Here is a 25,134-nt window from a genome sequence, read left to right as displayed (position 1 = left end):
GTCATTTCCTGAAAGTTCGGGCACAAACGAACGTCGTCAACACTGTAGAATGGTCTCGAAACACTATCCCGGAAGCGAACATCGAAAACTTGGAACAGATATATTCCAGAATGCCAGAATGCTAAAAGTGTTGACCAGATATTAAAACGAAATGTGACCCATAATATTTACTATTCAAAACACTAAACATTGTGACCCAGTAATAATTATTACCAAATTAATAACATAAATGTACAGAAAATACACACTCGTAACAATGTTAACTCAAGTCCATTTTTAGAGTTGGGAGTTAAGATCACCTCTTACTCTGTATTTCATCCTTGCATGTCTGATGTGTACATTTGTTGTATGAAACTGAGTTGATGGTCATGCACTTGTGATGCAGGCCTACATCCAGACCAACGAGGATAACATCGACAGAGACATCCAGACAGATGATATTGACGCCAAAGAGAAATGGACACAGCATCCTTCTGAAGACTTACTGGGTGTTGGAGGTGAGCAGCCTGTCAACTTCAGACTTGATCCCTTTTAATATTAAAAACTGTGGTTTTGTGGATGCTAGTTCCAGATGCTGCTTAGGAAGGAACTGACTCAGACTGAGTGGCCCTCCATTGTAAACAGACACATTTCGGGTCAAAATAGTCCCCAAGCACTCTATTGCTTGTGTTTGGCTGCTAGCACTCTATTGCTTGTATTGGGCTCCTAGCACTCTGTTACTTGTTAAACTGGACATTGGAATTCTGGGTAAAGGCAGGTCCTTAGTGATCTTATGTGTCACTCTTCACTGTTATCCGAGAATGTTGTTCATTGTGTAGATACTTGCTTGTCTGTGTTTATTATTTACAATAGAGCTCTGCTGAGTCAACATCTTAGAGACAGCGATTTTAAGAATTATTTACATGTATTTGACTTGTTTTCCTAAGAGAAGGTAAAATGTATATCACTTTCCTATCTCCTAGGTGATGGTATTGATCCAGAAGCAGCTAATGATAATCAAATTATCAGTCGTCATGGAGACACCGTGAAACTGGCTAAGTTTGTGGAGAAGATTGGACAGGTATTGTCATCAGTGGCAGTGGCGTTATTTCATCAGTCTTGACATCTTTATCGTGTCCTGATATATAGGGCAGTGTCTGACATGGAGAGTTTGTCTTGGATAGGTACAATTCATGTTAAGCCTATGTTTCATGATTGTTTTGTAAGCATTTCACCAATGTTGTCAATCTCATTTTACACATAATTACTGTAGGTTTCCTTCCCCACTGATATGTTGAGAGCGTCTGCAGACTGTGGGATTCTATATGAAGTTGTCCAAGCATTGAGTGTCTACATACGTTGGTGTCCTTTATGATAAGGCTGTCCATTATATTTTTCGAACCGAAGCGAGGAATGTACGTTGCCAACCTCTGCTTGCTTCACTTGCATGTAAGAAGACTTGTCATATTCTCTATGCTGCAAAACCCACTTGTGCTACAGTTTGCCTGTGATTCAATATACCAGGCAATCTCTTCATACAGTCGGAACAATCAAAGGTACACTCCCATTTCCTCACTTGGATATGCTCTCACATTTCGAACCCCATGTTGAACAATTGCTCACGTGAAATATTTTTTATTCAACAATTTATGGTATATCAGACCGTTCTTCGCCTCCATTCTCCCTTCCAGCTTCCCTTTCAACGGAGTTACGAAACAGGAGGGTATTATTCCACATGGAATACTTACAGTTACCTCCCCTGCATCATTCGCCCATTATGCCAGAAGTGTTTTTATGTAGAATAAATGTTACGAAAATTGTAACAATAAAGATGACAGATATGACAAATAAACTCCCAACAGGTTCATTATAAAACTAGGCAATATGGTATTTCTTTTTAATTTTCCATTCAACCGGAAGCTGGCAGGGGTAATGGAGGCGAAGAACGATCTGAATACCACGGGTGGTATTTAAAATGTTGAATAAAACATATTTCACATGAGTAATTATTAAACATGGGGCAGGAAACGTGAGAGCACAACCAAGTATGGAAGTGGGAGTGTACCTTTGATTGTGGCAATATTTTGTTTTGATATGAAAAGTATTTTTTTATCCGAATCGAGGGACGTTGCCAATCTTTGCTTGCTTCGCTCGCATATAAAAAGACTTGTCATATTTTCTATGCTGCACAACCCCATTTGTGCTACAGTTTGCCTGTGATTGAATGTGCCTGCAGACTGTGGGGTCCTGTATGGGGAGGTTTGTCCAGTATATTGAGTGTGTCTGCAGACTGTGTGGTTAGGTTTGTCCAGTATATTGAGTGTGTCTGCAGACTGTTTGCCCAGTATATTGCGTGTGCCTGCAGACTGTGTAGTCCTGTATGGGGAGGTTTGTCCAGTATATTGAGTGTGTCTGCAGACTGTGTGGGGAGGTTTGTCCAGTATATTGAATGTGTCTGCAGACTGTTTGCCCAGTATATTGCATGTGCCTGCAGACTGTGTAGTCCTGTGTGGGGAGGTTTGTCCAGTATATTGAGTGTGTCTGCATACTGTGTGGGGAGGTTTGTCCAGTATATTGAGTGTGTCTGCAGACTGTTTGCCCAGTATATTGCGTGTGCCTGCAGACTGTGTAGTCCTGTGTGGGGAGGTTTGTCCAGCATATTGAGTGTGTCTGCAGATTATATGGTCCTGTATGAAGAGATTGTTGGGTATACTGAGTGTGTCAGCAGACGTTTGGTTGCAGTATGGGGAAGTTGTCCGGTATGTTGAGTATCTGCAGACTGGGGGGTAATGTCTGGGGAGTTTGTCCTGTATATTGAGTGTGTCTGCAGACTGTGGGGTCCTGTATGGGGAGGTTGCCCAGCATATTGAATGTGTCTACAGACAGACGGAACCTGTATGATGAAATTGTCCAGTATATTGAATGTGTCTACAGGCAGACGGAACCTGTATGATGAAATTGTCCAGTATATTGAATGTGTCTACAGACAGTGGGAACCTGTATGATGAAATTGTCCAGTATATTGAATGTGTCTACAGGCAGACGGAACCTGTATGATGAAATTGTCCAGTATATTGAATGTGTCTACAGACAGTGGGAACCTGTATGATGAAGTTGTCCAGTATATTGAATGTGTCAACAGACAGTGGGGTTCCTGCTGGATGAGGAGAGAGATGGGGGAGACAGACACAACCTTGACAACACAAAGTCCAACGTGGGTTTCAGTGATGGCTTCACTCAACTTGGAGGACTCAAGTTTGTGGGAGGTTGGTAAATGTCTTTTCTTGACACAAGACATTCTTTCATCTGTCTCAGTGAGGCACATGAAGGCATGTTAATTTAGCTATTGACTGAGAAATGGACATTTAAATTGTCATGTGTAAATGGACATGTAAATTATCATGTGCATGACTACCCATCTGCATGTGATGGGTCCAGGATGTATTTGTGAGTTGTGTTATACCTTTCATCACAGTGACGTCTGAAAATGTTATGACAGTATTTAGTAAAATGGGAATCTGTAGTGAGTTGAATGGAGGCAGAAGTTTGAAGCAAGCTAGACCTTTGTGTTGCAGGACGCCATGTGACACAGGCTTGCTTCTGTCCCAACCAACCACACATGCTTCTAACAGTATTCAGCAACTCTGCCGAGGTGAGACTACTTCTAGCTGCAGAATTGTGAAGTCAAGTCATTATGGTATAGTCTCCTTGTCTGGCATGTGATGCCATCATGCACACCACATATTTTTAATCACTTCACAGTCTTGGAAACAAGAATAAGATAATTGCTTTTTCATGTTTATAATCTGTGCAAGATTTCTGTAAGATGGGAATTTTGGGTATGACGTTTGGAAGTGTTGGTATCAACCTGTTTTGCTACTGCTCGCTTCAAGTTATTGTTTGTTGTCTTACAGTGTTGACATTGTCATCTTCATATAGCATCTGACATGTGTTGTAGCCCTCCCCTGACAACCCAGTAGACAGCCATGGACTCGCCTGTGTCTGGAATATCAACGATCTCACATATCCTCACAGGTCAGCTTATGTCTCTTCAAACAAATGTCCTGTTTTCATTTTCTAGTTCATTTGTATCATGTTCAGTCATAATATTCTAATTTTTAAGTTACCTTACCATAGGTCTTATGCATATTACCTCAAGCTTCGCTAAATGAGATCAGACAGGCGTTAATTTGCAATTCCCTTGAATGGCTGCCCCATGTATCAACGAATGTATAGGCACGGAAGTGACATGATCTCCGTACCTGCGAAAGCGAGGGCCATCCCAAATTCACTTTTTTACTTCTAGCGTCCTCGAGTATGGACGTGTTGTTGATTTGTTGTCAGACCACCTATCTTTTGTGTGTTAAAGTTAGTCACTTTTTCAAGGTAGGTGTTCTTTTTATTCCCTTCTTTCAAGTGTAAAGATGAAGTTTCTTCACTTACCTGGCTGCCTCATGTTGTTCTTGTAATATGGGTATTTCCTATGTTGTTCTTTCTTGATTATACGGGTAGTTGGGAAGTTTGCTAGTCTCTTGGCTTTCTTCTCTTTGGTATTTCGTATTCAGCCGTGTTTTTTCATTATGGCTGGTATATTTTGTCATTGTTGTTCTTTTGTGTAGGTTTTTTTAATGTTAACGTAATGTTTTTACTTTTTCCCCTTTTTGCATGTTACAGTGTTTGCACTGTATAAAGTCTTGAAATCGGCGAAGGACCCGCACCCCTGGTGTCCCGATTGTGTCTCGCTGGCTTGCACCTTGGATCACCATTGTCTTCACTGTGCACCGTTGTCTACCACCAGGTTCAAGACTTCCTTGGCTGTTAAGAGGAAACATTTCATGCAGCGTCGCTGAAGGTGTCCTCCCCAGCTTCACCAGTAGGATCACGGTCTTCATTGATGAATACTCCGGACCAACGCCCTCCTTCAGCATCAGCCTTGGAAATTCCACAAGAATCAGCAGCGCCTGTGACACAGTCCCCGGATCATCAACCTAGCGACGCCGTCTTAGACCTATCAAGGCCTGATGCGCTCTCCCAACCTGAGGTGCAGCAATTACTATTTTCCCTGCTATTACCAACATCGACACCAGTGCCTCCCCCTACTGTTTCTGTGCCGACTATGTTGCCAACGCCAACGCTGACGCCTGTCCTGCACACCAGCGCCGTTACCCATGCCGATGCCAACGCCGACTTCTTATGGGATTCCTCGTGTCTCTCATACTGTGTCTAGGGAGGAGGATTTACAACGCCAGTTGGTGGAGGAGAGAGGTCGGTGCTTCGAGGCCGAACGATGACAGCATTCTAGAAGGTCCCGGTCAAGATCTCAGAGACGTCGTCGCTCTCGTACCCCCTATTGAAGCCGACACTGGCATTCCAGCTCCAGATCCCACTCTCCACGTCATTCTTCTGAGGGGGATAGTCGATCAAGGTCGCTTACTTGGTGGGAAGCGACTCCGCATGTCCAGATCCAGATTGCTGCAGCGCTCTCCTTGACATCGTCGTTCCTGCTCTCCAGATGTGTTTCTGGTGTCTAGGAAGGACTCTACACTGGGTGTGTCCTTGCCTTCCTCTTCCCAACGCCTAGCTTCTTACGCCATTTCGTTTGAGGATTCGGAGGAGCGCTTCTTCTCGCCTGATTATGATGAGGATATATTAGATGATACTGACGTCAGCGGCACCTAAGTACCACTGTCAGCGATTTATGAGTGGATTGCTGGCAGGCTTCCAGACTGTCCACTGCCGGCAGCTAACAATAAGGACCTGTCGGGGATTAGACTATCACCGGAATTGTTGATACCACCACATCCTATGGTTGCCGACGCAGTTGCTCTTCTAGACGCGGACTTCTCTAAGCTGTCCCTTAATCCCACAATTAAGCCTTCTAAATCAAGGAACAAAGACTACAAAGTGCACAGTTTAGATTTTGCCGATACTGGTGCTCTGCTGGATGATTCCTTGAAACGCTTATCGGGTTCACCTCAGTCGTCATATACGGAACTAAAGCTGATGTTAAAACCTATATCAGTCCTTGCTTCGGCCAAGTCAGCGGTGGTGTGGGAATTAACAGAAGATAATGTGTCTAGGATTGAACATTTTTCAACGCTCTTTCAGTGACAAGGGAAAGTGCTTCGTGATTTACTTGCACATTTACATGCGACATTGGCCATGACTTTGACTTTGCGGTGTTCTGGATTCTTAGAGCCATGTTCCTGCCAGGAAGAATTTAAACGCCTACTAGTACGAGCTCCTTTTACTTCTAGAGTCCTATTTGATGACAAGATCCCAGAAGTGTATCGGCAAAACGCAGAGCTCACCAACACTGAAGTGTCTCTCTCTATATTTGAGGTCTTGGGGTCCACCTTTCGTGGGAAGCCAGCGTCTAGAGGAAGGGACAAACGCTGTTATGTCCCGAGAAGAGAGGCTATTCAGACTTCCTTTGCCAGAGGCCGTGCACGAGGAAGAAGTGATGCCGATGGACAGAGGAGACAGCAGGAGCGTGCCTGTGAGCCTCCAGCGACACCCCAGTCAAGCGTGTATTCCCATCTTGTATTGTCCCTTGACAACATGCTCTGCTTGCAGAAAAGATTCAATTACTGTTAACCAAACAGGCAATAGAGATAGTGCAAGATCCTCATCAGTCCCCGGGGTTCTACTCTCAAGAAAGACTCAGACAAGATGCGCATGATCCACAACATGGCAGCATTCAACAGACTTTATCTTTTGGAACTGCCTCATTTCCGAATGATATCGCTGGAACAGATTCGGGCCAAACCAGCACCAGGAGAGTGGCTAGCCGGTCTGGACCTCCATGATACTTACCTTCATGTGCCAATTTTCCATTGGCACAGGAAGTTCCTGAGATTTGTGTTTGGCGGCTCTCATTACCAGTGGAGGGCTCTCCCATTTGGAATTCCCACGTCCCCGTGGCTTTTTACTGGATTACGTCCTCGATCTCCCGATTTGATTGGTATAGACTTCAAGCCCTACGTAGACGATTCCCTCCTGAACAACCTTGACCCTCAGTTGCTACACAGACAACTCTACTTTGACACTTGTTTTCTACAGCAACTGGTGCAGTTGATCAATTTCGAGAAGTCGCTTCTAATACCATCGCAGGAGTTGACGTTTTTAGGGGGATGGTTTCTGACACACTCCAATCTTGTCAGAATCACTCAGGATGGGTGGTCTGAAGTCGAGGCTTTGCTCATCCCTTGACTCTTCGGGAGTGGCAGTCCCTGCTAGGTCTCCTCACTTCAGCCCAAGACTTAACATGCAGGGACGTTCAATGCTCCGGCCACTGCAACGGTTTCTGCTGCCTCACATTCAAGCGGACGACTTGCAGTTCAGAATTCTTCTGCCTCAACATCTCCATCCTTATCTTCGCTGGTAGACAGTTGAATCGAATGTTTGCGTCAGAGTCTCTTTGACGGACTGTCCTCACGACCACGAGTTATTCGTCGACGCATCTCTTCAGGGATGGACTGCCGATCTCTACGGTCGGACCACCTCAGGGCTGTGGTCAGGTGCCAAACGAGACTGGCATAGAAACAACCTGGAATTCCAAGCAGTGATCCTAGTGGTTCAACATTGGACTTCCCGTCTGAGGAATTCCACTCTGTTGATTTCATCCGAAAGTTTCACAGTGGTAGGATGATTCGAAATCAGGGCACAACCAGGTCACAGCAGTTATTGATGTTCCATTTAACCAGTCATCTGGACGACAACAACATAGCAGTAAGGGCTCAGCATATTCCAGGGTGCAGGAATGTCCTTGCAGACCCTCTGTCAAGACTAGGCAAGCCATCTCCGATGGAATGGATGCTCCATCCGGAAGCCTTTCAGTTGTTATGCCGCAGCCACAGTTGTCCCCTCACAGATCTGTTCGCGACCAGTCTCAATTGGCAGTTGCCTCAATTCGTGTCTCCCATTCCAGAACTGAAAGCTTGGGCAGTCAATGCGATGTCTCTGTCATGGGAAGGGCTAGACGCCTATGCCTTCCCACCACCAATTCTTCTTCCAGCAGTTGTTGCCAAACTCAAATGGACGAGGAGGATATGTCTGCTTGGCAATCTTGACCTGGTGGCCAACCAGGCTGTGGTTCCCAGATCTGCGAAGTCTCGCCAATGAAAACCTGTTACCCCTACCGGATTGGCCGCATCTTCTATGCCATCCTCACAGCCATCAGTTGCACCCCAACCCTCGTCGGTTTTATCTTCATGCCTGGTTCATGTTCAGACAGTTTTTATTAAAGGCTAAGGGTTATTCTTCATGTGTAGCTAAGATCATAGCTTTGACTGACCGGGTGTCAACTATATTCCTTGTATGATGACATATGGTCTTCTTTTGAGAAGTTTTGTCACCTGAAGTTTTTAGATCCGATAAAGGTCTCTCCTCAGATAAGAGTTTCTTCTTTATCTTCGGAAGTCCAGACGTCTTAAAGGCAGCACTACTGGGACACACCCATCGGCCTTGAATTCAGTTCTGGCAGTGAAATGTGACATGCAAGTTTCCAAGGTGCTATGCTGAAGGCCTTCAAGTTGGAAGACCAGAAGGTCAAGCTCTGTCCTCAGGCTTGGGACTTAAATATTGTTCTGCGGCATCTTAGAGGGTGTCCCTATGAGCCTTTGGGCAAGGCATCCTTTGAGGACCTTTCAAGGAAGACAGTGTTTCTCTTAGCTCTGGCCACGGCGGCAAGAGTAAGTGAACTTCATGCTCTGGATGTCACCTGCATTTGATTCGAGCAGTCTCGACATGGCTGTGTGCATCTAGGATTATTATGGGATTTTATTGCTAAAAATCAACTTCCAGGTCAGCCAGACAGGACGTTCTCTCTTCCTCCTCTTTCTTCGATCTTGGGGCCTCACGACGTGGAGGAAGAACTTCTTTGTCCAGTCTGAGCACTGAAGTTGTAAACTGTAAAATCGGCTACCCGAAGACGCTCAAGGGAAAAGCTTTTTATCCCTTTTTCTTCTTCAGCTAAAGGGGAGGTCAACAAGAACACGGTGGCACTGTGGCTTCGTCAGACCATTTTGGCCGCTTATGATGCTGCGAACCTCCCTCACCCTTCAGCCAATAATCTGCATGAAATTAGAGGGTTAGCTTCCACCATGGCTTTACACAGGAATTGTACTGTCGCCATAATGGAAGACTGCTTTTGGAAGTCAGCCACAGTCTTCGTCAGTCATTGCCTGAGGGACTTAGTTGTAGAAGACATGGAGAGTCTGCAGTCTTTTGGTCTGTTGATGGTTGCCCAGCAACTCACTTGGCCAGTCGCCCATTAGGTGATTACTGCTACATACCATTGGTCTTGTGGATAACGTTCACCTTTTAGGTGTCTTTGTTGTCCTTGGGGTTCCTTGAGTTACTTGCTCTCTCATGTTTCAGGATGATTTTGAGACTGCTTGTGGCTTCTTATGGTTCCTGGATGGTATGTGGACGAAGTTTTTCTGAGGATGGTCTTTTTCTGGAACCTGACACACCCATCCATCTATCGAATCCATAGCATAAGACCTGTGGCAAGGTAAGTTACAAATTTATTAAAATCTAAATATTGTACATATTTAAATACTTACCTTACCATAGGGCAGTAACTCCCTCCCAACGATGGATGCTCCTCCCCACTCAGGGCTCCAAGGACCAAGTTTTCAGTAAAAGTGAATTTTTGATGGTCCGCGCTTGCATGGGTACGGAGATCACGTCACTTCCGTGCTTATAAATTTGTTGATACATGGGGTAGCCATTCAAGGGAATGGCGAATCAACGACTGTCTGATCTCGTTTAACGAAGCTTGAGGTAATATGCATAAGACCTATGGTAAGGTAAGTATTTAAATATCTAAAATATTTAGATTTTAATAATTTTGGAATGATTTACCTCCTTGTCCATGTTCAGAAGACTGGTATTCCATAGTTGTTCGCATTGAATCACTGTATTTAGTTAACAGCTTATGGAACGCTTGCCCAAAATTGATGATTTACATCATTTCAAAGATGAAAAAAACATTTAGACCTAGTCTACACTATCACTTGTGCCTAGATGTTATTTCAACAAGTCATTCCATGTATGAATATAGTGGAGAGCACAGTGTTAATGCACTGATGGCACATGGCATTCAAGACTTTGCTGACCAATTTACATTGTTTGGAATATCCATAACTCAGTGATGTGAAATCTGTGATTGATTGATATGTTAACACACACTAATGTTATAGCAGTCACCTAGGAAAGTATGCGTGCACTGTTATAATTTGGAACTTGAAGACATCCCCTGGTGTTTGTGAGAGCAGTGTTTTTTCCCCAGACATGAACATGTAGCAGTCATTAGTTCTCCCTGGTGTCAATGGGGGTCATGGACATGTTTTTGGGAGTCAGCTTGAATCAGTGTTTGCCCTTGGCATGAAAGGTTAGGAGTCATTATGACTCCTTGGTGTCATGAGACGGAGTCATTGACATGTTTGGGTAAGTCAAATGCATAGGTTTTCTGCGTCATGGAAAACACTGGATTAGTGTCAAGGATTCACTTGTTGAATGTGTTGAGTGTTGGCCATGTGGCTAAATTCTGTTGGGCTCATAAAAAGTATTGAAGTTCCACATCAGAGAGTTTCCAAGATTGTGACCATTTTTATCTAAAATTGTTCTTTGACCTTACTGATCACTGCAAAGCATCAATAAGTGTCATCTGTTGTCACTGTGCTGTGTCTCAGCTGTGTGTTGCTGTATGTCAGTCATACTGTAATGGAAGTGAACATCCTGCTCCAGGATCCTGTGCTGTGAGGCTCCTCCCACCTGCTGCTGCTTCAGTCCGTCTAAGGCTGTCCTGGCATTCTGTGGAATGGTAAGTCAGGACCATTTAGAAAAATATCTCTTGAGTAATTGTGATTACACAGTGCTATTTAGAAAGTGGACAGATGTAACATAATATTTGGGATTACACTTTCTTAGTGAAGTACACATTCTAGTACTTTTTTTGGATTGAGTCCCATCCGGGATTCGAACCCACACCCTCATTTCAGGCACCTAATCACCAGCACACAAAGTCAGCTGTCTAACCCGCTCAACCACCGCGACTTCCACAAAAATGGAAGTCGGACAGCTGTTAGTCAAGACTTTGGACTTTGTGTGCCCCTCTGATTTTCAATGGTACAGCTCCCAGGACCGAAAGCTATGATCACACAGTGCCATTTAGAAAGTGGTCAAATATAACGTGTTATGTTTGGGATTACACTGAGTGAGTTACCTATCTGACCTGTTGTCATATTAGTGGTGTGTGTCTTGTCACAATAAGTCAATGTTGAGCATTTGATACATTTCCTTTAAACACTTGTGCTGTTGGGATTATTTGGGTGAGATGAGATGTGAGATGAATTCCACATCCTGTCTGCTTGTAAGATGAAAACCAAGTGGTCACACTGTAAATGGTCTGGTTGAATATCTTCGTCGATTCAATGTCTTTGTCCCTGTTATGTTGACAGTAGATGTTTCACTCTTTCAGATGAATTCTATGGATGTTTTGTAGAACACAACTAACGTGACTGGTTTTGTCTGTAGGGAGATGGGTCGGTTGTGGTGTGGGATCTGCGTGAGCCCACATCCATGCACCGGACAGTTAGTGTTGGTGACCAGGAACATGTCCTGCGCTTTCCCACGTACAACACTGCCCGCGTTCTAGAGGAGGAAAACCACCACAGCTCCATCACTACCATCATACCTGTCTACTCCTCTGTAGTTGGGTGAGTATTGGCTACATCAGTGGTACATCTCCCCCATGTCACCACCACCACTGTATCTGTCTACTCCTCTGTAGTTGGGTGAGTATTGGCTACATCAGTGGTACATCTCCCCCCATGTCACCACCACTATATCTGTCTACTCCTCTGTAGTTGGGTGAGTATTGGCTACATCAGTGGTACATCTCCCCCATGTCACCACCACTGTATCTGTCTACTCCTCTGTAGTTGGGTGAGTATTGGCTACATCAGTGGTACATCTCCCCCATGTCACCACCACCACTGTATCTGTCTACTCCTCTGTAGTTGGGTGAGTATTGACTATATCAGTGGTACATCTCCCCCATGTCACCACCACCACTGTATCTGTCTACTCCTCTGTAGTTGGGTGAGTATTGGCTACATCAGTGGTACATCTCCCCCATGTCACCACCACTGTATCTGTCTACTCCTCTGTAGTTGGGTGAATATTGGCTACATCAGTGGTACATCTCCCCCCATGTCACCACCACTATATCTGTCTACTCCTCTGTAGTTGGGTGAATATTGGCTACATCAGTGGTACATCTCCCCCATGTCACCACCACTGTATCTGTCTACTCCTCTGTAGTTGGGTGAATATTGGCTACATCAGTGGTACATCTCCCCCATGTCACCACCACTGTATCTGTCTACTCCTCTGTAGTTGGGTGAGTATTGGCTACATCAGTGGTACATCTCCCCCATGTCACCACCACTGTATCTGTCTACTCCTCTGTAGTTGGGTGAGTATTGGCTACATCAGTGGTACATCTCCCCCATGTCACCACCACTGTATCTGTCTACTCCTCTGTAGTTGGGTGAGTATTGGCTACATCAGTGGTACATCTCCCCCATGTCACCACCACTGTATCTGTCTACTCCTCTGTAGTTGGGTGAGTATTGGCTACATCAGTGGCACATCTCCCCCCATGTCACCACCACTGTATCTGTCTACTCCTCTGTAGTTGGGTGAGTATTGGCTACATCAGTGGTACATCTCCCCCCATGTCACCACCGCTGTATCTGTCTACTCCTCTGTAGTTGGGTGAGTATTGGCTACATCAGTGGTACATCTCCCCCATGTCACCACCACTGTATCTGTCTACTCCTCTGTAGTTGGGTGAGTATTGGCTACATCAGTGGTACATCTCCCCCATGTCACCACCGCTGTATCTGTCTACTCCTCTGTAGTTGGGTGAATATTGGCTACATCAGTGGTACATCTCCCCCATGTCACCACCACTGTATCTGTCTACTCCTCTGTAGTTGGGTGAATATTGGCTACATCAGTGGTACATCTCCCCCATGTCACCACCACTGTATCTGTCTACTCCTCTGTAGTTGGGTGAGTATTGGCTACATCAGTGGTACATCTCCCCCCATGTCACCACCATCATACCTGTCTACACCTCTGTAGTTGGGTGAGTATTGCCTACATCAGTGGTACATCTCCCCCCATGTCACCACCGCTGTATCTGTCTACTCCTCTGTAGTTGGGTGAGTATTGGCTACATCAGTGGTACATCTCCCCCATGTCACCACCACCACTGTATCTGTCTACTCCTCTGTAGTTGGGTGAATATTGGCTACATCAGTGGTACATCTCCCCCATGTCACCACCGCTGTATCTGTCTACTCCTCTGTAGTTGGGTGAGTATTGGCTACATCAGTGGTACATCTCCCCCATGTCACCACCGCTGTATCTGTCTACTCCTCTCAAGTTGGGTGAATATTGGCTACATCAGTGGTACATCTCCCCCATGTCACCACCACTGTATCTGTCTACTCCTCTGTAGTTGGGTGAGTATTGGCTACATCAGTGGTACATCTCCCCCCATGTCACCACCATCATACCTGTCTACTCCTCTGTAGTTGGGTGAGTATTGGCTACATCAGTGGTATATCTCCCCCCATGTCACCACCACTATATCTGTCTACTCCTCTCAAGTTGGGTGAGTATTGACTAGATCAGTAGTAGACCTTCCCCATGTCACCACCATCGTACCTGTCTACTCCTCTCAAGTTGGCTGAGTATTGACTAGATCAGTGGTAGACCTTCCACATGTCACCACCATCATACCTCTTTACTCATTCCTAGTTAGGTGAATATTGGCCAGATCAATGTTTTACACCCAGTATTACCACCTCAAAATGTTGACTAACTTGGGAATGTGCCATGTTCAGTATTCTGTGGGGGGCTGGAATGGTTGTTCAGACAAATGGTGTTTGCATGGAAACAGTTTGATCCACAGCATACTTCAGAAATGCTTTGCAGGTCAAACACAGTTCCAAGGGGAGGTAATAACAAACCATTACACCATGCATTATGTCCCTTCTTTCCTGTTGCTGTAGCATTGTATTTTTTATTCCAGCTCAAGGTCTGAAGATTCTACTGGTGAGTTAACGCTTCTTTATAATTAGGGTACAACAGCGATCTGAAATGGGAGGAGATTACACATAGCATTCATCCTGTATTGACTTACAGAAGCTTAGTGAACTCACTGGAATGGAATTATTTAAAGTGATTTGTGATGCCTTTCATTCTTTTTCCGTTATCTATTCGGAAGCCTTGTCTATTCTACAGATTCAGTGTTACAGCAAATGTCAGGAACATGTGATCATTAAACAACATTTGCTCACTTACTCATGATTAATGTTCGATTTTAGATTTGGGTTCTGGCCTGTCCTTCCAGTTAGCATCCGCTGAACAGAATGCTGTGGTCAACCTGTGGGTGAGTGAATTGTTAACGTTGAGAACACGTTAGTCAGTCTGCGAGTGAGTCAGTTGTATCAGTTGATAGGAACATGTTAGTCAACCCGTGGGTGAGTCAGTAATGTTGTATCTGTCAATCAGAATACATTAGCCAATCTGTGGATGATTCAGTTGTAACTGCCAATCAGAACATGTCAAACTAAATTTAATGTGCACAAATGTGTCATTATTCTATATTGTTTTAATATCAATGTACAGATCACATAAGAACCTGTGTTATAATCCACAGTCACATGATAAGAATGATGTTTGTACACAGGTGGTGGCTGAGATCTCAGCCCCGGACATGGCAGGGTCCGAGTCCGATCTGGGCCTTGCACCAGGAGGGAGGATCAAACTGCTCAAAAGTTCCTCTGTTATTCTACAGTCTCCCAACAGGTGAGTAAAGAGTTCCTCTGTAACTCTACATTTTCCAAGCTGGTGAGTACAGAGTTCTTTTGTAACTCTACGGTCTCCCAACAGGTGAGTACAGAGCTCCTTTCTGACTCGACAGTCTCCCAACAGGCGAGTACAGGGCTCCTTTGTGACTCTACAGTCTCACGACAGGTGAGTTCAGAGCTCCTATGTAACACTACTGTCACTCAACAGATGAGTACAGAGATCTTCTGTAACATTCTGTTAACTATTGGAACACTGGCAATGCAGTTAAAGACTGGAAAGTGCAATCTTGGTGTTTCGTTGCCTTCATAGATAGTATACAATGCCAAACTCACTGATGTTCTTGCATGTTCAACTTTTATGGTCCAGGGCATAATAATTTTTGCTTGTGTTGAGTAGGATTGCCTAATGTATTTGTGATTAGTGTTTCCTATTACTCACAGGGCTGCCAGGACCAAGGGGATTATCCAGGCATTCGAAATGCAGCTGTTACCGACTGATCTCAACCACTTCTATGTCGGCACTGATACGGTCAGTACAAAAACAGAAACATAGATTGTGTTGTTTTCAAGGATTACAGATCAATCTGCAAGTGGGCACACCAGACTACAGTTGGACCCTAGTGATCCATTCTTGTTACAAGAGCTGACTGAACAGATTTGGTCGTGATTCATAGTGACGTTGATTATGTGTCCTTGAATGTATTGATTGATTCTCATAATATCGATCACCTGACACCTTTTGTCATCAAGTAAAGGTCTCCACATTCTGTTTTTCATCCAAAGTTATTTGTCAGACTTTTTTCAATTTGAAGCTAATACAAACCAGTGTCTTCTCTAGGAAATGTACAGCTTACTAGTTTCAGTGGATGAAAGATTAGTGATGTCATTTCTTTGTGAAACAACCAAAAACAATACAAGTGGCCCACAGTAGCGTCTTCCCGGGCCCACTTGCACAAAGTGATCTTAGCGCTACGACTATGTTAAGCCAGTATTGGAGAATGGGAGTTACAATCCTTGTAGAGCAAAGATCACTTTGTGCATGTGGGCCCTGGTAGTAGACTTATGTCATACTTTCTTGCATTCACAGGGTTGCGTTGTTCATGGTGTACGCTTCGGTTCTCGAGGGTTCCCTCAAGGCTATGCTCCGGCTGTAGGTGAGTGCTGTTCTGGTCATGGAATATAGGCTTGACATGGTGCAACAAACAGATCCTATCATTTGAACCTAACATGCCCTTATGGTATAGCTGGTTTCTTTACATTACAGAGTCGCCGGTAAATGTCACTACAATTGACTTGTCACCCTTTGGTAGCCCCTATCTGCTGGTAAGTTTATCCCACTGTAATCTCTCATGGAGACACTTCCATCCAAGGGACAGTCATAGACTTCAATTAGCACTATTTCAAACATCCTGTGTTTGATAATGAGTCACAATTTTGATTTACAAATCAAGATTTTTCTCACTATGCACCACTTTAAAAAAAACCCAATGTAATCATTCTCTTATGTTTTTGGAAACTCTAAAAAGGTCATGCCAAACAAAGACAGAAATTTAGAGAAATTCCTTACTTTTGATGCTACATTAGTCCCCCAGGTCAGCAAGAATCTTGTTACTTGTACCCACCAAGCCAGATAGCCATGTTACAAGCTATGTGGAGTTATCCATCTTCCCTCTGTCTTTTTGTCAACACGGTAAACACTTGTCTGTCATGATTATATGTATTGTCATGTATATACAACATATTTTCTGCATATGTATATATATATTTCATCATTACGTCTTTCAAATAGTTCTTTTGTTCTGTTTTCACAGTTGAATAAACATGATCATCTCACAGCACATTTCATTTTCCTTATCCTGACTCATGCTTATAATGCTTGCCTCCTTCTATGCGAATGACAGTGGAACACATGAAATCCCTGGTGATTCTCTCTGAAGAGGACGTAAAAGTACATGAGTTGTATCCCTTGCCTGTTTCCCACCAAAGCATTCACATGACCAATCATGCTTGTTACTCTTTCACATTATGCCAAATTTTATGTAAATTGTGTTGTTTTTTGTCCAGTATGTTGCGTAAATGTATTATGAGAGGTGTAAACCCATTGCTGCACCACCCCAGTTCTCAAAGTCTTCTTTTCAGCTCTTATAGTGTAATAGGCTTTTCTGCCCAGTGACAGCTTAAGTTGGCTATTCTCTGGTTTTGGACCTTGCGTTGTGTATTTTTTTTTTTTTTATGCAGTGAAAATAACTTAGCCAACTTCAAGTAGGCTCTATGAATCAGGCCTCATTGCTGGTAAAACAGAACAAACAGACAAAGGAAACTCAATAATTTATTTATAACAAAATTCATGAACCTATCCTTACCCACCCACCAACCTAACCTAATCTATACCTTACCTAACCACCTAACCGAACTTATACCTAACCACCTAACCTAACCTATACCTAACAACCTAAGCTGACCCCAAATCCTACCAAGACATGGCTCTGATTTCAAAGCCTATGCCTAAAACAAATAAATATATTAACTTCCTGTGGTAAACTAAGGAAAACTTAATTACTTGGTCTGGATCAACAGGACTCAAACAACTAGAATAAATGTCCTCACCTCTGGTGGACCAGTGGACTAAAGACAAGGAGTGCTATGTAGCTACTCCTTTTATAGGGCTAGAGACAGGCAGTGCATGGGCTGCACATGCAAAGCAGACCACACTACCCTGCCGGGTGTGTTGTGGCTATGCATATCAGCATAGCTAGGAACACAGTGATAGCCCATATTGTACTATATCCAACCCTAGACTACCACAGAAGAAATGTATGTCAGAAATATATCTTGGCACCAGGCAGAGGGCAGCATCTATCATGATCACTAAGTCACTTGCAAGACCTGTAAATGCTGTCTGCCTCTACTGATTTCAAATTTACTTGATAATTCATGCAGATTGCCCTCCAGAGGTGCTAGTTCCTGTGATTTGAAGGATCTCTGCTGTTAGCATAGGTGGTGGGTGTAGCCTAGTGATTAAAGTATTTCCTCGCTCGCCATGCCAAAGGCCCAGGTTCGATTCCTCACATAAGTACAGTGTATGACACCCATTCCTGGTGTCTCTTGCCGTGATATTGCTGGAATATTGCTAAAAGCAGCTTAAAACCATACTCAGTCAGTCAGTCTGCTGTGTACTTTGAAACCGTGCAAGAATATTGGCAGAGAAAAATAGAATGCTGAAATGAAATGATTTACAGACATGAGAATTTTCCGCAAATCTGCAGATTTCCGTGTTTTGGGTTCCATTTTGACCATTACTGAGATCGATGTGAATTTGCAATAAAGATTTTAGGGGTGGGTGTGTAATGTCGAAAAGGAAGAGCTGTTCTTAGTATACTGCACAATCAGTAACCTATTCTAGTGCTAGTGTATAAGGAGTGAATTTCTGTCCGTGGTAAACGGCATTTTGCAGGAAAATGGCTACCATTAGCAAACAAGGTGAAAATGACTATTGTCTAAAAGACATTGACTCGTCTGGACCAGCAAAGGGGGCTAAGCCTTGACCCCCGACTTGCTTTTTCACTGTTTTTCACAAATTGTCATTCTCATGTCTGGATTTAAAGCCTTTCCATGGGACTAATATGCCTTGATTGAGGCTATTGATACTAAACTCAGTGACTATGTAAATGATTATACACGTTATATCTATTCATGTTGACCTGTGAACCCTTCTGTGTCTCACCTTTTACCTTGTCATCACAGGCTGGCTGTGACAATGGCTGTCTTCATCTCTACCACACTGGTACAGGTGAGCAATTACTCTCCCTAGTATTGGGAAATATGTTAGATTATTCCATAAAACAATCAACATTGTATTCACACAGCTGCGTGACATTGCAGAAATACTCCTAGCTGTCTTCCCCTGATCCTTACCATCCGAAAATGTCATTAGAGCTTTGTTAAAAATGTTTTATATATCAGCAAAACAGGGTTTTGTTTGATGATGTTGTTATACATGTATTGATCGTCTGCCCTTGGTCACAGAGCACCCGTTGCTGTCATGGCCAGTGTTTTCTGGTGGCCGAGCAGTCCGCTGTGTCCGATGGTCTAGGAGCAGGCCGGCCGTCTTTTTCGTGCTGGATGAGGACTCCATGGTCCATGTGTTTGATCTGTTGGAGAATGACTCCAGCCCAGTGTCCCGAGATCAGATTAGTCCTGGCAGGTAGGAACACAGCTGATGCTAAGATGTATACCCAGATGAGACAAAAACAACACTTCAAGTCCCAATTTAATTTTTTTAATCTATATTTATTATAAATTTGCTTCCAAAGCAAAATGACTTAATTTACATCCATAGTTAAGTTTCAGTCTCTTCATATATTTTTTTATGAATTTTTCTTTTCTTTCCTTTTCTCACTCACTTGCTAGATAAGGTTGGAACTGAGACTCATAAAGAAGTGGATTGACGGCCTTAGTCTTAGTCAGACCGCCATGCATGAACTACTCTTTAACTCAACTGGCAATATACCAGACTTGGTAGTTTGGCTATATTAGATAAAGATTAACCATTCTTATAGTACTGAAAGTATCACACTTTGAACAGATTTTGTTATAAACCAAACATTTGCCAGAGATTTCTATTGTTGCAGGGCTGTAACTATGTGTATGACAGGAGCCACACCGTCCAGACCACCCCAACTGGTGAGTTGCCCTTTCGTCTCATCAATTTGACCTAGCCTTCTATGTAAAACTTCCCACCAACCTTGACTGTCCAACTAAGTATTGCATCCATGCACCAATCTGGACTGGACCATCTTCTGCCTCCCATCTGGATATTACATTTTGCCAGTCATTACCAACCTTGCTCCACCAGTATGATTGGATAAAAACATGTCTGTCTTGTCTGTGTTCCAGTTGCTGGCCTTGGACAACGGTCGAACAGAGGTTCACACCATCATCAAGCAACTGTCGGAACAGCAGACACTGGAGGAGGACTTCATCGACAAGTATGTTGACAAGTTCTGATGCTGCACCACTGTGATGTGAAAGGCACCATGTCAGGCATATGATGGGCACCACTCACCATGACAATATCCAGATTTCATCACAACACCAGGCCTCTCATTCCACTGGTTGCGACACAGTATTATTGTCTGGTTAAGCCCTATGTTAATTATATTTGTTGAATTATTGTGAAAACATAACTGCAGTCATAGAAACCATGGATCATGTGGATACTGTGTGTATGGTGTCAAAGGACGACTTGTAGTTATATATCTGCTTCACTCTGAGACAAGTGCTTTAAACCCACATACATGAGAGATCAAAATTGGTTACTTTGTGTATTCATGAATTGCATTCCAAACTAAGATTAAAGAACTTATATTATTTTATTTGTGAAGAGGTCAGTTTCTCGTCAGTTACTTGTCCTTAGGTTATAGAACTTTACATGTGATATATCACACAAGTGCCCATTTTGAAGACATTTCTTGTTTCGGCACCACCTTAATCATCCTATCTACAAATGCCCCAGCTGTGATATGTACCACACCTCTTACAGGTATGAAATATGCCTGTATTGGAGATGGAGGTTTTCGGTAGGATGGCATTGTCTTGAGGCAAGGGAGTTAACCAATGTCCATTTGCTGAACTAGGCTTGAATGTTGTGGCCATCAGTGGCTGTTTTGTCCATCTAAGTCACTCCTACTGACCTAATCAGGTTCCAATTCACATATCACTTTGTTTACTCCAAACAAAATTAAATGGCCCAGTTGCAATTTCACAAAACAACCTTTAGTAAGGTTAACCTTAACTCTCATTCTTTAGCATTGTTCTAAGGTTACCTTAGTGACTTGGGATCACCATAGTGTTTGTTAGTGGGGGCCAAGATCAATAATTAAGATCAGTGCCTATATTTTCAAAGCTTGCTTAGTTCTAAGATAGTCGTAAGTGCCCTATTTTAACATTAACTTACAACTATCTTAGCGCTGAGAGACCTTCCAAAATCTAGGTCCTGTATTGTATCAAGGTCCAAGGTCAAGTTATGTGTACCACTGCATAACTTGAGCACCACGATTGAAAACATAGTTGAGGAAAATATCTGTCAAAACCCAATTGATGGTACACATCTTTTGCAAACTCTGCAATCAACCAAAATCTACAGGGCAGTTACACTTTTTAAGATGAAACATACATAAAGATGTTGTAATATGATTTTGAGTGTGATCTACCAGGCAAGATAACACTTAACATTCCAGCCTAGTCGAACAAAGGAGGACACTTTTATATCCATTTATGGACTTTTATAGACAGTTACCTCCCTTGCCTCGTTATTGTGCTGGTATTGTGACTCAGTGCATGTAATAAAGGTATTGAATAGTTCATGATAACATGAAAAAAACACAGATCTACTCCATATTTCTCAATTTCATGCCAAAAATAAAGATCTGCCCTTTGTCCATGGTGGCATGTACACACTGATGTTCTTTTATGTTCCTAATGGCATGTAATAAACTCATGATGGCATGTGATAAACTCAGACCTGTTAGATAAACATGTAGTAAACATGGATCTGTTGTATTGTTCATGATGACATATAATAAACAGATCCAATGCAGACAGTACACCACAACACTGCATTCATGTTTTACATCAAAGATATAAGTTGGTAGTTGTCTTACTTTGTGATATTTATGTCCACTGCAGAAGCCTTATGTTTTTAAGTCTGGATTGATCATGTAAATGGGAATTTGTCCATGTTGTGAATGTACATACAAATTTAGAGGCTGTATTTATTTAGTCTGAGTGAGAAATATTGTCTGAATGACATGACAGTTGTAAATAGTCATAGTAACTTCATTCCGTCCAGGAGGTGAATCTCCTCAAGAATATCACACTCATCTTTCATGGGACCATTCTGCACATATCATTGTGTTTTTGTTGCTGTGATTTCCTTCCAGAATGTCCTGAAATATCTTTTTGTATTTGTTCTGTACAAATCACTGTGTTTTTTGCTAAGGACGATTGACAGTGTAAATGAAGTTTGTGATATCAGCATAGCTTGTCCTTTGTCTTTTGATGATGTCCGTCCACTACCCTGTGATCCCTGAATATGTTCAGTTCATAAGCATGCACTTACTTGCTGACAGTGTGTTGTGAAGCAAGTCTCCAGTTACTTGCTGACAGTGTGTTGTGAAGCAAGTCTCCAGTTACTTGCTGACAGTGTGTTGTGAAGCAAGTCTCCAGTTACTTGCTGACAGTGTGTTGTGAAGCAAGTCTCCAGTTACTTGCTGACAGTTTGTTGTGAAGCAAGTCTCCAGTTACATGCTGACAGTGTGTTGTGAAGCAAGTCTCCAGTTACTTGCTGACAGTGTGTTGTGAAGCAAGTCTCAGTTACTTGCTGGCAGTGTGTTGTGAAGCAAGTCTCCAGTTACTTGCTGACAGTGTGTTGTGAAGCAAGTCTCCAGTTACTTGCTGACAGTGTGTTGTGAAGCAAGTCTCCAGTTACTTGCTGACAGTGTGTTGTGAAGCAAGTCTCCAGTTACTTGCTGACAGTTTGTTGTGAAGCAAGTCTCCAGTTACATGCTGACAGTGTGTTGTGAAGCAAGTCTCCAGTTACTTGCTGACAGTGTGTTGTGAAGCAAGTCTCAGTTACTTGCTGGCAGTGTGTTGTGAAGCAAGTCTCCAGTTACTTGCTGACAGTGTGTTGTGAAGCAAGTCTCCAGTTACTTGCTGACAGTGTGTTGTGAAGCAAGTCTCCAGTTACTTGCTGACAGTGTGTTGTGAAGCAAGTCTCCAGTTACATTGCCTCACATTTCCAGAAATCATGTTCAGTCATCACAAAACAGTTTTCAGTCTCAGAATAAGCAAGCAATAGGTACAAAAAAGTAGTCTGTTTCAAAGATGGTTGAATTACTGCGTTCTCTTAATGCATGGAAATGTTAGGATTAAATCACTTTCACAATATCAGTTTCATCGATGATCACGATCTTACTGTTTCATGTTCAGATGTACTGGGATTTACTCAACTGTGTGATGTTCAGCTGCCTGCAGGCAGACCCATGAGCATTTTTGTTGCAGAGGGAATAAATTTTCACTTCAAGACCGTCCAATTTTATTGTTACGAAAATGTGCCATGTTGATATCTCCTTTATGTCCAAAGAATGTTTAGGCAGTGAGACAAATATCCCCTCAGGTTAGGTCTGTCTGTGGGAACAGAAATTAAGTACAGTAAAGTACCTGTTTTGATTATATTACTGTAAATGTTACATGGTATTCCTTTGTATATATTTCCAGCATCTGAGAAAATAGAATATTTGAAACATCTTAAATAGTCTTAGATGGCTTGTTTTATTAAGATATCACCAACTGTAACATCGTGGCTGTATCCACTCAGTAGTCCTTTTGTTCAAAAGCCCTTGGTTTCTTTATCTTCTCTGTGTTTAGTCTTGCAAGCCATGGTATGTTGAGTAAATATTGCATAAACACAGTCTGTTATACCTATGTTCTAGTGATGTGAACTTAAATATGATGAATTCACTTCTTCTGGAATCCGTTTCTAATCATGTACCAAGCCTTTCTGTGTGCATGAACTCGAAGTGTCGGTCACAGATGAACATCTTAATGTACAGAGTGAATTATTAAAATATTTAAGAAGCTTTGGAGTTGTTTTGTTGTTTCCGAGTACCCTTAATTATTTACACCAGAGACCATATTCAGTCAATTATGTTGTCTCTGTTTACACCTTAAATAAGCTTATACAGCGTGTGGAGTTTCTTGTATGTGTATGTGGATGTAGGTCACCTGTCGACAGATTGTAGACTACCGATCTCCGGTAGAGGCAGGATGCTAGACCGACAGACGTATTCATTTAGTAATGTGATTTCGAAAAACCAAAACCCCAAGGATCGTAAAGGGTGCCGAACACGCAAACAATAGGATCGCAAAAGGTGCTTGAAATCCGAGGCTAGTACGTGCTGCGCCCGGTAAACTGCATTCCAGCCAAATCATCATAGCAAAGACCACTTAATCTAATTTAAGGTCTCTGATCACAGTACGATGTGGGAAATGAAATTTTCTTCGTCAAGGAATTATCTAAACGTAATATAATGAGACTCAGTAGTGGAGTGTAACGAAAAGTACTGGGGAAATGTTTACTTAGACTGTTCAAAGAGTGTTCAGTCACTGAAGAGAAGATTGTGTCTGATAAAGCGTAGGTGTCCGTTAGGAGCGTTTCGCTTCGTGGGCAGCAGAATGTTCACAAGAACATTTTTCAACGCTTTCATTCTTCGAATGGCCGGACAGAAAATAACTCGGAAGGGCTTGTTGCATATTAATATTGACTGACATAGTGTACGGTAGACATCACAAATGTTGCCTTGTGAGTCTAGGAGACGAGGTGGCCGAGTGGTTAAGGCGATGGACTGCTAATCCATTGGGGTCTCCCCGCGTGGGTTCGAATCCCATCCTCGTCGATAGTTTTTTTTCTCCTTTATATTTTGTTATTTATTCCTCAGGTGAACAGTAAACATCTGTTCAAATGCTGTTCTCTCTTTTCGTGTAACTAGGGCAGTTATTCCTCAATTTATTACAATTTACAGTTATTACAGCACCGTACAATTCCCACAAAGTGTCCTGTTTTCGATCAGACGCATTATTGACCACTGTACTTACAGAGGTTAGTACATGAGGGTCGGTCAAATAGTAGTCGGCTTACTATATTCTCGATGCCCAGTGTTTCGAAAGCCTCCCGTAAATTTTTAAGGAATCTTTAGCAAAGCTATATACAAATTTTAACATAGTGGGTAATGTGGTTAACGAGGAATTACGGGGAAAATAGAAAAATAAAAAACCCACAGATACTGGAAATCGATCTGGTTTTTGTATCTTTTGGATAATGGTTTACCATTAGGTAATATCGTATATGCTTAAAGTAGTTTTGGTTGACTTCTCGTCATAATTAGGATCCAAGATTTGGATTTCATGGTTTATATTAAGACGGCGGCTCTTTCTTACAACACACCCATTTCAATCTTTCTGAAAACGTGTGTCAAGATATTCAAGCTGACCATGTTTACAATACATCGACAGCTGAAACGTCTGTGATCATACAGTAAATAGTTTGGACCCGTGGCATTATGTATGAATAAGTGAAAATAGAATACGTTATGTCCTTATGATTACATCATATGAAAGGAGCTTGGTAGTGTCTCCAAAACAATCTCTTTCAGGAAACATGAAGGGGAGTCACTTTAACAAGCGTAGTTTCAAATTGCCT

At 42.7% G+C, this 25,134-nt stretch overlaps 1 protein-coding gene and 1 non-coding gene across 3 annotated transcripts in view; both read left to right on the top strand.

The window, feature by feature from the left end:
• LOC137298176 (cytoplasmic dynein 2 intermediate chain 1-like) overlaps positions 1–23,517 on the top strand; it is a 57,021-nt gene extending 33,504 nt beyond the window's left edge. For both annotated transcript variants that reach the window (XM_067830327.1, XM_067830326.1), the window contains 17 exons: positions 386–497; positions 963–1,060; positions 3,122–3,245; positions 3,555–3,631; positions 3,938–4,014; positions 10,735–10,810; positions 11,524–11,705; positions 14,096–14,118; positions 14,391–14,455; positions 14,756–14,874; positions 15,318–15,405; positions 15,964–16,030; positions 16,141–16,199; positions 18,621–18,666; positions 18,903–19,080; positions 19,508–19,559; positions 19,773–23,517. In XM_067830327.1, coding sequence (XP_067686428.1) covers positions 386–497; positions 963–1,060; positions 3,122–3,245; positions 3,555–3,631; positions 3,938–4,014; positions 10,735–10,810; positions 11,524–11,705; positions 14,096–14,118; positions 14,391–14,455; positions 14,756–14,874; positions 15,318–15,405; positions 15,964–16,030; positions 16,141–16,199; positions 18,621–18,666; positions 18,903–19,080; positions 19,508–19,559; positions 19,773–19,883 — 1,554 coding nt within the window. In that variant the 3' untranslated portion in view covers positions 19,884–23,517. The remainder of the gene's footprint in view (positions 1–385; positions 498–962; positions 1,061–3,121; positions 3,246–3,554; positions 3,632–3,937; positions 4,015–10,734; positions 10,811–11,523; positions 11,706–14,095; positions 14,119–14,390; positions 14,456–14,755; positions 14,875–15,317; positions 15,406–15,963; positions 16,031–16,140; positions 16,200–18,620; positions 18,667–18,902; positions 19,081–19,507; positions 19,560–19,772) is intronic.
• Positions 23,518–24,249: 732 nt separating this feature from the next.
• Positions 24,250–24,331, top strand: Trnas-gcu (transfer RNA serine (anticodon GCU)). Its single transcript has one exon. It is a non-coding gene; the product is annotated as a tRNA-Ser (tRNA).
• Positions 24,332–25,134: the final 803 nt, after the last annotated feature.

The sequence above is a fragment of the Haliotis asinina genome, chromosome 10 (assembly GCF_037392515.1).
Source record: "Haliotis asinina isolate JCU_RB_2024 chromosome 10, JCU_Hal_asi_v2, whole genome shotgun sequence".
NCBI classification, from domain to species: domain Eukaryota; kingdom Metazoa; phylum Mollusca; class Gastropoda; order Lepetellida; family Haliotidae; genus Haliotis; species Haliotis asinina.
Note: the sequence above shows the minus strand (reverse complement) of the source record. Positions and strands in the feature narration are given on the sequence as shown.